The sequence below is a fragment of the Phyllobates terribilis genome, unplaced genomic scaffold, assembly GCF_046119375.1.
Source record: "Phyllobates terribilis strain yellow unplaced genomic scaffold, ASM4611937v1 Scaffold_11__3_contigs__length_659146591, whole genome shotgun sequence".
Lineage (NCBI taxonomy): Eukaryota > Metazoa > Chordata > Amphibia > Anura > Dendrobatidae > Phyllobates > Phyllobates terribilis.
In genome coordinates, this window is record NW_027362771.1 from 547,084,250 (window position 1) to 547,098,501 (window position 14,252).

The 14,252-nt window shown below is 51.5% G+C and overlaps 1 protein-coding gene across 2 annotated transcripts in view; it reads left to right on the plus strand.

Annotated features, from left to right (window-relative positions):
- The window catches only part of LOC141165319 (RING finger protein 112-like), a 231,376-nt gene that overhangs the window by 116,775 nt on the left and 100,349 nt on the right, over positions 1-14,252 (plus strand). For both annotated transcript variants that reach the window (XM_073650918.1, XM_073650917.1), the window contains exon 3: positions 10,055-10,306. In XM_073650918.1, the coding sequence (XP_073507019.1) occupies positions 10,055-10,306 (252 nt within the window). The remainder of the gene's footprint in view (positions 1-10,054; positions 10,307-14,252) is intronic.

Here is a 14,252-nt window from a genome sequence, read left to right on the forward strand (position 1 = left end):
CCCCTTTAATGTTAGATCCTGTGTCATTTGCCTACGGCTTTATAGTAGAGATGATGTCAGTCATTGTAGCCCTGTCTGTGATGATAATGAGGTGACTGCTGAGAAGTAATCGCTACAGAACAGGAAGTATCAGCCTGTTGTGAGGCTAAAGGGTCAAAGTAAAAACTGCAAGACTTCAGAATTGTTTTTAAGTTTGATAGACATGAACAATAAGAACATTACCAAAAGTAATAAAAACACATGTTGAACATAAAAATTTGATGTAAACTATAGGTACAATAGATTCTAGTTAAAGCAGAGGTTGAACATTGACCTACACAGTAGCTACTTTATGTGGCACTTAAAGAAGACCTGTCACTTACTCAAAAAAAATTAAGTTAAATATCTTGTAAAAATCTCTCAGTTTCCCTGATCTTTTCTGTTTTTACCTACATTGCAGAGATATTCACATTTGTTTCTTCTAGAGCGCAGTACGTGAAATCTCTGCTTTGCAATCCAACTGGGCGTTTATTCAGAGTTTCCTCTTGGGGGCGTCAGCTTTCATTCCTCCTTCCCAGATGCTCTGAATCACAGTTTATGGCGTGTAAGGTGTGGGAAAAACTTAATACAACACAAAGGGAAGAGGGAAAGGGAGCCCAGACTCTAGGGAAAGGGGGGGGGGGTGGAGACCTCCTAGGTTGATCTAGCGTCACCCTGTCTCCCCTAATGTCCCTGTATTGGCTCTGCACCAATCCCGCACGCGTGCCTCGCCCTGTCTTTCCCTGGCGTTTGGCTCAGGCTAGGGAAGGGAAGAGATGAGCACTAGTCGGTCTCCACTAAACCCTATAGACAACAAGGAAGGACAAACAGGGGGAAATTGCTTAGCTTTAGATGACTCCAGACAAATGCGCACATGTCCTCAATCTCCAGAGAGGACAAAGTACTGCTCTTGCTAAAGCCTTCACCAGTAGTAATGAATATCACCGGCACCTCCCTCTAGAACACACCAGGTATTTATATGACTCGCCCCCTGGGCCGTGGGGCACGCAGATCCGGGCAATAGGGAAACGATGGGGGTAGTAGTGGCGGCCCGGTCCCGCGGCTCAGGGTGGTCAGGCCAATGGTAGTCTGCTATGTATTGGTTGATAATGTCCGACTACACCACCCGTGGATTTGCGGTTATTAGGAACCGCCGCTGCAAGGCAGACCGCTGGGGCTGATGAGGTGTGCAGCTGGGATGGTGTGACTCCCCACAGGAAGAGTGCGGCCCCAGGGCAGTGTAGTGGATGTTGGGAGTGATGGTAGTGAGAGTCCCGGTGCTGATAGTGCTGGAGGAGCAAGGAGCACACAGACAACAAGTTGCAGTCCAGGGTCTTTACTGAAACAGGTAAACTGACCCATAAACAGTCCCGGCTAGGAGGGGACCTGGATGTCTGAGAGCAACGGGGAAATTGGCCCTGGTCAGGGTGAGGGTGTAGGCCTACCGTGCTTTCTGCGCTCCTTCTGGCTATCTCCTCCCGATAGGGTAACAGCCCACGTTTCCGAGCTTTCCGTGTATTCTCGCCTGTATGGCCTGCGACGTGGGTTCCTTTCTGCTCCCAGCCTTGTACGGCTTTACTGGTCCCTTCGGTTGTGGCAGGGCCTCCAGGCTTCTTAGGCCAAGGAATGTACAGTCCCTTGCGAACTGGTTCTCTGCTGGGGGATGTGGAATCCTTCCAGCCTCAGACACCAAAGTCTGGTAAAGCTAAGTCTTTCTCTGCCAAGACAGGCTCTCTTCGCCTCTTGTCTCTGGCTTGTGGCTCTCTCCTACTGCCACACTTCCTCTTAGGTGCAATCAACTTTCTGTCCCTGCTCCACTCTGGGACACGTCTCAAAGCTGAGACAGGCAATCCAGTTCTCCCTAACCCTGCTCTCAGTACCAGCTTTTATAGGGGCAGCCAGCTCCCCCTACTGGCCTGAGACAGGAGGCATTGCATGCTAATGTTCCCCTAACCAGAGAACCTCCCCCTTGCTCTCAGACACAGCTTTATTACACTTGTGGCATCCAGGTAGGGTGACACATTCCCCCCTAGTGAAATTTAGTACTCCGGGACTAAACAATAAACAAAGACAATATGCATAACAATAAAACATTAACAGACAGACGGCGCACAAATTGAGTTCTTTAGGTCACAGTGTGGTCTGTGACCGGGTGTCCATATCACCAAAACAACGGGGAGCCTTAACCAGGTGGGGGTCTGTCCTACCCCAAGTCCTTCACAGTCTTAGTTCATTCCTGGGTTAGGCTCCGAACGCAGTCCATACAAGGTCCCGGTTATAAAAAGTCCATAACCTGTGAGTCCTTACGGTAGCTGCAAGAAACTGAAACACACTATCAATAAACATGCAGGTAACTTTGGCAAACATTTCAACATTTGGCAACAAGGTTATTTACAATTTAGTACATCCCTATATTCTCCAGCGAGCGGGTATCTGTCCCTTTGTGCTCCTGGTTGACCTCCTTAACCCACTGTCTGGTGGTGGACCAACCTGGCTTTCCCCACTAGCGTTAGGAGTACAGCTACCAGCTGGGTGTACAGGTAAGGCAGGCAGCTGTCTGCGGGTTCTTTGGCTTACCGCAGGCATGGCAGGCTCACTGTCAGCAGAGGGTTGACTCTCCTGGGCTGCTGGAACAGGCTCTTCTGCCTCTGGAACTGCTTGCTCCTCTTCACCTTCCGGCTCTGGTGTTGGTTGTTGCTGTGCCGGTTGCAGGAAATGCAGGACGGGTACCACTATGGCATCATTTATGCGAGTCCAGGACTGAGGGAACTCTCCGAGAACGGTGCTGATCATTTCCTCCTTGTCCTCTGCGGGTTCAAGGTCACTCTGATCCTCTTCTGCACTACGGAGTTACTCGGGGCACCTTTTGAGGTGGTCTCTGGAGACGACACTAGTGGTTTCTCCTCCGTCCTTGGTGATTACGCACACCTTTGGGTTGTCGTGGTCAGACTGCAGTACGGTGTAGGGTTCCCTTTCCCACTGGTCGTCCAACTTATGTAGCCTTCTTTTTCGCTTTAGGACTTGCTCACCAGGTTCTAGGGGACTAGCAGGGGCGTGTTGATTGAAGAGTCTTTCTTGCTTCTCTCTCACCTGGGCCAGGCTCTTCTCCACACTCTCCTGTACCTTCTTGTACTGCAGTTGCCTTTCCGTATCCCAGTCCGCATCCGGGGAGGTGTCCTCAGGTATTAGGACTCCCATCTCCAGGTCTACGGGCAGCTTACCTGGTCTAGCTCGCATCAGGTAAGCCGGGGTGCAGTTTGTAGCATTCACCGAGATATTGTTGTACATGTCTATCAGGTCCGGCAGTTTTTCTGGCCACAGGCTGCGTTCCTCCAGGGGCAACGTCTTCAGGAGATCAATGACTATATTGTTCATCTTCTCACACATCCCGTTGGTTTGTGGATGGTAAGGCGTTGTCCGAATTTTCTTACAGCCATAGAGGTTGCAGAACTCCTGGAAGATTTCAGCCTCGAACGCTGGACCCTGGTCTGTCAGGACCTGTTCCGGATACCCGTGTGGACGGCAGAAGTATTGCTGGAAGGCTCTGGCCGCTGTTTGGGCTGTCAAGTCCTTTACCGGGACCACCACTAGAAAACGGGAATAGTGGTCCACGATTGTCAGGGCGTAGATGTATCCGGACCGGCTTGGAGCCAATTTGACGTGGTCCAGAGCTACCAGCTCAAGAGGCTGCGTGGTGACGATGGGCCTCAAGGGTGTCTTCTGGCTGGTGCGGTCCTTCCTCCTCAGGTGACAAGGGCCACAGTCTCTGCACCACTTTTCTACTGCTCCTCTCATGCCGACCCAAAAGAACCTTCCTCTTAGTAGGAACTCCAGTTTCTTCCAACCGAAGTGTCCCGCTCTGTCATGGTAAGCCCCCAGGACCATAGCTGCATCTCGCCTTGGGACCACGACTTGCCAGGTCAGCTCGTGCGTCCGGTGGTTAACAATCCTTCTGCACAGCTTGCCTTCGTAGAGGAACAGCTTGCTCTTCTCCTTCCATAGCTGCTTGGCTTCCTCTGGGGCATCTGGATCTAGGCGGGCATCTTCCCGGGTCAGCAGGTCTTTCACCAGGCGGACTGCAGGGTCACTATCTTGGGTCTCGGCCCAGCTGTGGTGAGGTAGGGGATTCATCATCACAGTTGTTAGATCCTCCTCCTTCACGCGGTGAGAGTGTTGAGCGGCTCCATACCGGTGAAACGCAGGGAGTTCTACCTCCTCCAGCTCTTCTGGGTCTTCGTCACCTTCAGGTAAGTGAGGCATCCTTGATAGGGCGTCCGTGTGGGCATTGGTTTTGCCTGCCCGGTACTTGATCACGAAGTCATAGTTGGAGAGACGGGCCATCCACCGCTGTTCCAGGGCACCCAGTCTTGCATTGTCCAGGTGTGTCAACGGGTTGTTGTCCGTGTACACGGTGAACTTTGCGGAGGCCAGGTAATGCTTGAAGCGTTCCGTCACGGCCCACACCACCACCAAGAATTCTAGCTTGAAGGAGCTGTAATTCTCCGGGTTCCTCTCGGTGGGCCTCAGCTTCCGGCTGGCGTATGCGATTACCCGTTCTCTGCCCTGTTGGTTTTGGGACAGTACGGCTCCCAGTCCCACATTACTGGCATCTGTGTGAAGAATGAAAGGCTGGCCGTAATCAGGGTAGGCCAGGATCTCATCCCCTGTGAGGGCCATCTTTAGCTGGCGGAAGGACTCCTCTTCCTGTTTATCCCACTTGAAGGGTGGCTTTTGACTTCGGGACTTAGACTGTCCGATCAGGAGGTCCTGCATAGGAGCTGCCATTTTAGTGAACCCGGGGATGAACCTTCGGTAGTAGCCTACCAACCCGAGAAACTGTCTCACCTCTTTGATGTTCGAGGGGCTTGGCCAGCTCTTGATTGCCGTTACCTTGTCAGGGTCGGGGGCCACTCCTTCCGCGCTTACCACGTGCCCTAGGTACTGGACCTTTGGTTTCAGCAGGTGACACTTCGATGGTTTCACCTTCAGGCCATAGCCTGCCAGGGCTTCGAACACCTCAGCCAGGTGCTTGAGATGGTCCTCGTAGGTCTTCGAATAGACGATCACGTCATCCAGGTAAAGGAGGACCGTCTCGAAGTTTCGGTGCCCTAGACAGCATTCCATCAGCCGCTGGAAGGTCCCTGGTGCGTTGCAGAGCCCGAAAGGCATACAGTTGAATTCGCTCAGTCCCATCGGGGTGGTGAAGGCGGTCTTCTCCTTGTCAGCCTCTGCCACAGGAACCTGCCAGTACCCGCTGGTAAGGTCCAAAGTAGAAAAGAAGTTAGCAGATTTTAGTGCGGCTAAAGACTCTTCTATTCTAGGCAGCGGATATGCGTCTTTGTGAGTGATACGGTTGATTTGTCTATAGTCCACGCACATTCTCATGGTGCCGTCTTTCTTTTTGACCAGAACCAAAGGGGCTGCCCAGGGGCTACAGCTGTCTCTAATAACCCCAGCTTCTTTCATCTCTCTTAGCATGCCCTTTGCGTTCTGATAATGTGCAGGGGGTACAGGTCTGTGTCTTTCCTTTATCGGTGGGTGGCTCCCTGTGGGGATGTGGTGTTCTATCCCTTTTACTCTGCCGAAGTCTAGCGGGTGCTTACTAAAGACTCTCTCGTACTCCTGTACCACCCGGTAGACTCCTTGTTTTTGGTGCAGGGGAGTGGAGTCAGCACCCACGTGGAGTTTCTGGCACCAGTCCTCCTTTTGTTTCTGGGAGCCATTACCCTCCGCCTGTGGAGATGGAGGCAAGGGTTCCACGGCCCTGATAGCTTGTTTTTGGTGCAGGGGAGTGGAGTCAGCACCCACGTGGAGTTTCTGGCACCAGTCCTCCTTTTGTTTCTGGGAGCCATTACCCTCCGCCTGTGGAGATGGAGGCAAGGGTTCCACGGCCCTGATAGCTTGGTGTTCGACGACAAACAGTTTGGCGAGTGTAGCGTACCTGGGTAATTGTACTTCCCTCTCCCCAATGTTGAGGATGCGGACGGGCACCCTCCCATGACGGACATCAACCACCCCCCGGGCTGTCAAAATGGTGGGCCTGCTGTCTGAGTACACGGGTTCTACCATGGCTTGGTAGTCTCTACCTCTCAACCCGATTGCAGTCCGACACCAGATCATCATTTCACTTTTGGGAGGCATGGAAATGGGGAATGGGTCACTCAGTCTTACGCTACCGATCTCACCACCAGACAGTTCTACCTGCTGCCGTCTCATCAGGGCTTTTATCTCCTTGTTGAGGACTCTCTGTTGGCTGGAACTAGCATTCACCGCCACCTGTTGTAGAATTACAATTACCTCTGAAAGACAATTTTCAATTATGTTAGTACCCACAGTTATTTTAGGGTGACTTTCATGACGGTCAATGTCCACAATAATCACTCCCTGTGCCGGCAGTTCAACTTTACCAATTTTAATGGTCATCTCCCTGAACCCCATCTGCGGCACGGGTAAGCCATTACTGGCTATGATGCTCAAGTTACTGTCTGGATACCGTGTGATATCAGCATCAGTCCAATACTGCTTAAAAAGTACATAAGGGATAGTGGTTACTTGTGACCCAGTATCCAGCAAGGCGCTCATGGGGATACCGTCCAGCACCACGGGTAAAACCGGGCGCCCCCCAACGTACTTATTACGCCAATTGTAAGGGCCTGGTGATCTTATGCCTGGGGGTTGGCCCTCTGCCCCAGGTTGGACCCGTTTAAATTACAGTACCTGGAAATGTGTCCGGGCTGGTTGCATCGACGGCAAATGGGCTGTCCATCCTCTGCGTAGCGGTCTGTGGGCCTCCCTCGGAACGACGGGATCCTCCTCTGTCGACGCCACGGGACATCCTCCGGACTTGAAGCCAGCTCGATGGGTCTTGACGGGTTCACTTGCAACGCCTGGACGGTCCTGGTCAACGCCGCGACGCTCCTGGTCAGCTCCTGGACTTGGTGGTGCAGGCCTTTCGACGGGGCTTGGTTCAGGGCCTGTGCATCAGCCTCCACGGAGTCCATAGAGGAGGGCGCCGCCTCCTGGTGGTAGGTGATAGCAGGGCGCCGGGGGTTTATAGCGCCACTGGTTGCAGATTCACGGAGCACCCTTATGGCCCTGTCCTTAAATTGGGCAAAGGTCAGGTCGGGGTTCTGAAAGAACATGAGGCGCAGTTGGGCCCTGTGGGCGCTAGACAGCAGACCTTCTATGAATTGTTCTGTTAGCAGCTTATCGGTTTCCTGCACACTGCCAGGGTCAGTTTGTTGAATAGCCCTCAAGGCTTCCTGCAGATTTAGGGCATAGTCTCTGATGCTGTCCTGTGCCCGCTGCTTACATCCATAGAACCTCATTTTAATCTCAGCGGAGGTACGTGTATCAAAAGTACCCCGCAGCCGGGCCAGAATACCCTTCACGGTTCTTTTCTCCTCAATGGGCCATGATTTTACCTCCCTCTGGGCTGCGCCAGTTAACTGCCCTGTTAATATGCTGACCTTCTGTTCCTCTGTCAGGGGGTACTCTTGGAACAAACTATACAGTCTTTCCTTGAAGTCAGTTAGGGCATGGGGCTCCCCTGAGTATTTGGGCAGCCAGGCCGCTCCAGGGATGTAGGGCAAGGAAAAGGGCATCACCGCTGCTGCAGCTGCGTTAGTGGTAGTGGGCGCCTCTGTGTCCGACATCTTTCTACCCCCCTAGTGGACCGTGGCCTACCTTCCGACGATCCTCTTCTGTAGGCCGCGGCTCCGCTGCTGCTGCTATGGACGAGGACCTGGCGTCGCGTCCTGATGACGTCAGCGTCGCTCTCTCTCCCTTCCAGGACCTTGCGCAGCGTAGGTGCGTGGGGCGGAGCTTCGGATCTCGCGCGGTTTTGACGTCCACGCCCCTCTTCTTCCCGCGCGGCGTCCTGGAGATGGCGTCCAATGGCGGGAAACAGCTGCAGATGGCGGGAAGATGGCAGAAGACGGCGGGAAAAGGTCCAAGATGGCGTCTGATGGTGGGAATCCGCTCCGGATGGCGGGAAGCGACTCCAGACGGCGGGAAACTTCGCCACAGATAAGTTACAAAAGTCTTTTTCAGGCACGCAGTACCCGGTGGTTGCGGGCACGAAATCCTGCCGACTGCGCCAAAGCTGACTCGCCCCCTGGGCCGTGGGGCACGCGGATCCGGGCAATAGGGAAACGATGGGGGTAGTAGTGGCGGCCCGGTCCCGATGCTCAGGGTGGTCAGGCCAATGGTAGTCTGCTATGTACTGGTTGATAATGTCCGACTACGCCACCCGTGGATTTGCGGTTATTAGGAACCGCCGCTGCAAGGCAGACCGCTGGGGCTGATGAGGTGTGCAGCTGGGATGGTGTGACTCCCCACGGGAAGAGTGCGGCCCCAGGGCAGTGTAGTGGATGTTGGGAGTGATGGTAGTGAGAGTCCCGGTGCTGATAGTGCTGGGGGAGCAAGGAGCACACAGACAACAAGTTGCAGTCCAGGGTCTTTACTGAAACAGGTAAACTGACCCATAAACAGTCCCGGCTAGGAGGGGACCTGGATGTCTGAGAGCAACGGGGAAATTGGCCCTGGTCAGGGTGAGGGTGTAGGCCTACCGTGCTTTCTGCGCTCCTTCTGGCTATCTCCTCCCGATAGGGTAACAGCCCACGTTTCCGAGCTTTCCGTGTATTCTCGCCTGTATGGCCTGCGATGTGGGTTCCTTTCAGCTCCCAGCCTTGTACGGCTTCACTGGTCCCTTCAGTTGTGGCAGGACCTCCAGGCTTCTTAGGCCAAGGAATGTACAGTCCCTTGCGAACTGGTTCTCTGCTGGGGGATGTGGAATCCTTCCAGCCTCAGACACCAAAGTCTGGTAAAGCTAAGTCTTTCTCTGCCAATACAGGCTCTCTTCGCCTCTTGTCTCTGGCTTGTGGCTCTCTCCTACTGCCACACTTCCTCTTAGGTGCAATCAACTTTCTGTCCCTGCTCCACTCTGGGACACGTCTAAAAGCTGAGACAGGCAATCCAGTTCTCCCTAACCCTGTCCCCAGTACCAGCTTTTATAGGGGCAGCCTGCTCCCCCTACTGGCCTGAGACAGGAGGCATTGCATGCTAATGTTCCCCTAACCAGAGAACCTCCCCCTTGCTCTCAGACACAGCTTTATTACACTTGTGGCATCCAGGTAGGGTGACACATATACACCTAGGCCAGGAAGTTAATTAGCCAGAGGAAGGTAGCCGCTGGGTCCTAGAGACAGCCTCTCATCTAAGAAGATGTCTGTAATGCCAAACGTAGAGATCTCCTGCAACCAACTGCAGGGCAACTGTCTGTCACTTCTGACACACCCGTGACAGTTTAGCAGCTAATCTAAAAGTCTCAAATGCTGACGAGCTGTGATTAGTAACATCTAGGAGAGGTGAAAGTGTACACTCCCACAAAAGATAGTGAAGAAGCGCCAAGTTAGTTTGCAAGCAGAGATTTCACAAAGTGTGCTCCAAAAGAAACAAATGTAAATATTTCTGCAATGGAGTGACGCAATGCAAAATGGAAAGGAGTGACAGAATCAGGGGAGCTCAGAGATTTTTCCAAGGCATTGCACTGCATTTTTACGAGGCACTTCACTTGCATTGCTGCACTGGAAATAGTTATACAGTATGGACCAGATGCAATTTTTGTTTCTTCAAAATCAAGAGAGGATTCTAACTGAAAACTTAAACAATTGATGCAAAAATATAAAGTCCAAACACCCATATTCTACAAACCAAAAATCGCCTACGGTGCTTGGCTTTTCCCGTAACTTTCATAGGCTTATAGAAAGCGGGCTGTGCCCATCCTGCACAACACAACTATCTACACAGGAAGAGGAATGCAATATGGAAATCCTCTATTACAGCAAGAGGGGCCCAGCATGTGGAACCCCAGATTTAAAAGGAAATTACAAATTGTTCTAGGTTAAGTTTTAAGTCTTAAAAATAATGAACAGTTGAATAAAGTGGTTGTCATCCATGAAATTGATATATTATCTATCCCAATCTGATTTTAGAAAGTAAAAAGTTATGAAAACTAACTTACTCCTTATTTCAGCAGTCCCTGCAGCGCCTGCAGCCCCTTCAACCTCAGCACCTGCAGCGCCTGCATCCCCTTCAACCTCAGCCCCTGCAGCTAATAAGTGTCGATGAGAATGGTCTTCTAGTTCTAAATGAGAATGTCCTGCAAAGATGTTTCCTGAGTGGGGGAATTGAAGAATACCCTGTTTTCCTGATAAGTGTGATTGGAGAGAGGCGCACAGGAAAATCATTTCTAATGAATTACATTATGAAAGCCCTTCATATCCAGGTGAGCGGACATTACATTTTCATGTTGGTTGAGGAGATCAACGTTTTACATGTGCCCTGGTACCTGATAGGCTGAAAAAGCCTGAAAGCTCTCATAAGATGATGTCAGTATTATAAATGACACACAATACGTTGAGGACTTGTTACACATTTTGTATTAGGGCTGAGTACAGATTTGCCACTGGGCTGGTGTTACAAGTACGCCACTAGCTTTAGATAGGGACTATACTGGTTCCATGAATTCTTGGAATCCTGGGGGAACTGTTACTCAGGGCGACCATTGATTGTAGTTTTCTCAGTCATAACATGCATAGACTTCCTGGGGCACAGACACGCTGACAGAGTCTTTAGGAACAGTTCAACAATAGTATTTAATGCAGATGTACGGCCAGCACATAACATCAGGCCTTTGAAGCAACAGGCTTTCCATAAACAACAACAGTCTCTTTAACAACACCGTTCGTTGTCCCTGTCCATAGTTCCTCACTTTACCTTCTTGCAGAGGAGGGAGGGGGAATAGAACAGAAGGATGAGTCCAGGCCTTAGACCTGGTGTTCAATCCTTTTCCTCTGCTTAAAAACAGTAAACTCCCACTTCAGCTTCCTTCAAGTGTAGTTACTCCTAGCAACTAGAAGGCTGTAGCAGTTAGAGAAGTTCAGGACCCTCATCAGCCTGGTGAAGAGATATGCATCCTTCCAGGTTGCTATCCAGCTCAGCACTGACTCTACCCAGTCTAACTGGGGCAAGCCTGACCACTCCCCGTAGCTGCACCCTGTTTACCCCTTTAGTTGCTGGATGCTTAGAAACATCTATACAGTGTCTACCCGTCACACTCTTCCCTCCTAAAATAATGTCGTCTTCGACATTGACCTTCTACCTGGTTAACCTTAACCAGCCCCCCAAAGTTGTTCTGCCCTAACCATCTATGACAGTGTTCCCCCAATGCTGCCCTTTCAGTAAAGGTGAGGTCGTGACCGGACACTGTGGATACTTTGTTACCCATCTTCGCATTTTACATAGTCATCACAATTACTTTATCTCACTGTTGTTGGTTGGTCTCCTGTAAGAAATAAACAATTCGAACAAACAGCCATTATTCAGCCAGAGCTTTTCATTCGTCTTCAACCGGCTCTTCCTATCTACCTCTAAACATTTTTGTCAAATTCAAGTATGCAATATTTAAATACTGTAACAGTCTTTCCAAGATATTTGGCAATCATTAAAACACATATACTCAACACAGTCAATATTCCTGAGAAAGTATGTGCAAAATTTAAGAGAAACAGTCCTTTGTTTCCTTAGGCACGGGGTCCTCGGTCCTTCTAGGTAAGGACCCTGGAACAAGAAAAGGGACAGTCCTTAAAATAGGGGCAGAAACAATGTCTGTTTCTTGTAGACAGTAGGGGCACAGTCCATTAAAGTGCAAAGGGAAACAGTTCCTGAACAGGATACAGCACAGTCCATAAGTTGAGAGTGCAAACTCCCCAACTTTGCTTGAAGTGCCCACATATCCAACAGAAAAGGGCACAGCAGGTGCAAATAAAAAATTAGAAAAAATAAGATGTATCTTGTCCAGCTATTCAAGTATATATTTTTTCAACATAGGCCTTTCCAGCCCAAATGGGAAAACACTCAGCAGCAAAACATCTTTTGGTGCAGCTTTGAATAATGGCTTTCCCAACCTTTAAAGGAAACACTCATGGGCCTAGGTCCCGTTTGGCCCAATCAGAACAGTCACTTTCTGAGAGACGGGGAACTGTCCCTTAACATTTAGTGCAACAAGCACAACACTGTGACTTCTCCAGTTTTGCTCCATGATCCTTAATACAACTTTTCCTTCTTTGGAGCTTCAGAGAGGCGGCCGGACGGCACTCAGCAGGACACAGAGACCTGACTTTTGGTTGCCTGTATTGTCGGTAGTTGTATCAACACTGCTGTCGGTCCTGTGCTTCCCAATGCAGTTGAGTCATCAGCCTCTTGAGTTGTTGCCTGCGGGGCCGGCTCTCTTTCCTGGAATGACGGGCCCCAAATTGGTGTTCGGAAGAGGTTGGGAAGAGTCCCCTAACTTGACCTGCTGCTTTCGGGTCCTCCGCCTCTGACCAGTTCTCTGGGCAGTACTCCTCCATTTCCACTAACAAGGATACAGAGATGGCGTACCAACCCCAGGGTCCCCACATTTTGAGGAACTGTACCTTGTCTCCTGGCCAGAGACTCCGGGTCCTTTGCAGGCCGTGGTTCTGTTCCACAGATCTTCTATTTACAAATATATCCAAACGATTTCCTAGTTCTTGTATGAAGCCGTAACCCTTTTTTTGGTCAAAATTGATCACGACCCTTTTATCATTTGGTCCTCAAGCCTGTCCCTCCCTGGGTTGGCCATCCAGCCTCTGGCATATTCCTCCACACACCGCTTTTTCTTTATTAATTGAGATCTCCACAATGCAAACCTTTGCTCGAACGGACACTCCTCCGGCTGCTCTGGTACAGTGGATGGGACAGTAGCAGCCTGGCCAGGCTGACTAAATTCAGGCTCAGTAGGATCCGCCATCAAGAGTCCAGTTTCGTCCAACACGGGAAGTATGTCAATTATTGCCACATCAGTACATTGGGGCCACTCGTGACTTTTCCCCACCAGACGGAGCACATAAACCTCCGTCTCTCTCCAGAGTGACATTTGTTTGCTGGACCGGACTATCCAGTCTGCGTAATGGATTTCCCTAATCCACCCCCTAGCACCACCATACTTAGGGTTAATAAAGTAATTGCTAGGTGGTGGGAAGGGTCCTCCAGGTGGTGGCACTATGGTACGTCACATCCCAGGGAACGATTCTGGCTTTGCTGGCAACAGCGCAGCCTGGCCTGATGACTCCGCCCCTTTAACTCTCTGTGGTCTGACAGGGGTACAGCTGGCTGACACCAGCGGTGCATCGGACAGCACCGGGTGATCTGGCTGTGACCCCGCAACAGGTGCCAGACAAGTGCTACTGTAACTCGGCAGTGGTGACTGAGTAGGCAGCTCCTCCGGTTCCTGCTGTGAAAACATTGCGTTCCCTGGACGGGCTGTGACTGAGGGTGAGGGGGCTGTTACCTGCAACTCCTGGCGGTCTGTGCTGAGCCCCACCATTTTGACCAAGTGGTGCCCCCGGGGTCCGGCTGGAAGCCCCGCCCCTCTCTTAAGAGCGGAGGCTGGGACGGTCGCTTCGACTGCGGTGACGTCTTTTAGGCCTGGGCAGGTCCCCACTCCGGTGCGCGTTCCTGGCTGGAGCAGACATGATGCTGCGGTGGGCGGTGCTGAAACGGTCACGGTTCCGGCGGACACGGACGGCTCCTCTGGTACATGCAGTGGTGGGATGGGTACGACTGCGGTGGGTGGTGCTGTGATGGTCGGGGCTCCGGACGATTTCTCCAAACCAGGGTATGGTGGCGAAAGGGGCAGAGTAGCAGGTACAATACCTGCCTTTCCCGCCTCCAGAACTGGGGAGCACTTTTTATCCCAGTGATACCTGACGGCCACGCCCAGGCCCGGCTGGGAAGATCCCGGTTCATCAACGCTGGGAGAGAGGGAGCGCACGGCTGCGTTCTCTGATGTTTCTGCTCCTGCAGAGAGTCCATGAGATGCCGTGAATACTGCATAGATCGCCATACTGCACACCAATAAGAAACCTAGTCCTCTTCCCTCACTTCTCCTGACAGGAATGGCGTTCTTCCCACATGGAGAGCTCCTGTTCCCCTTTACTCCTCCCCCTCTGGAACAGTCCCTTACTGGCCATTGGTCCTGCACTTTGGTGGGTGGGATTACTCTTCCTAGAGTGCAGCCTTTTCCAGACTGCTCCTCTACATAGAGTTTGGCTCTGCTTCACGCACTTTCAGCCCACACTCCCACAAGATGTGATGTCCTACTTCCCCACTGAAGTAGTGCAGAACACCATTTTAGTGAATACAGTTGC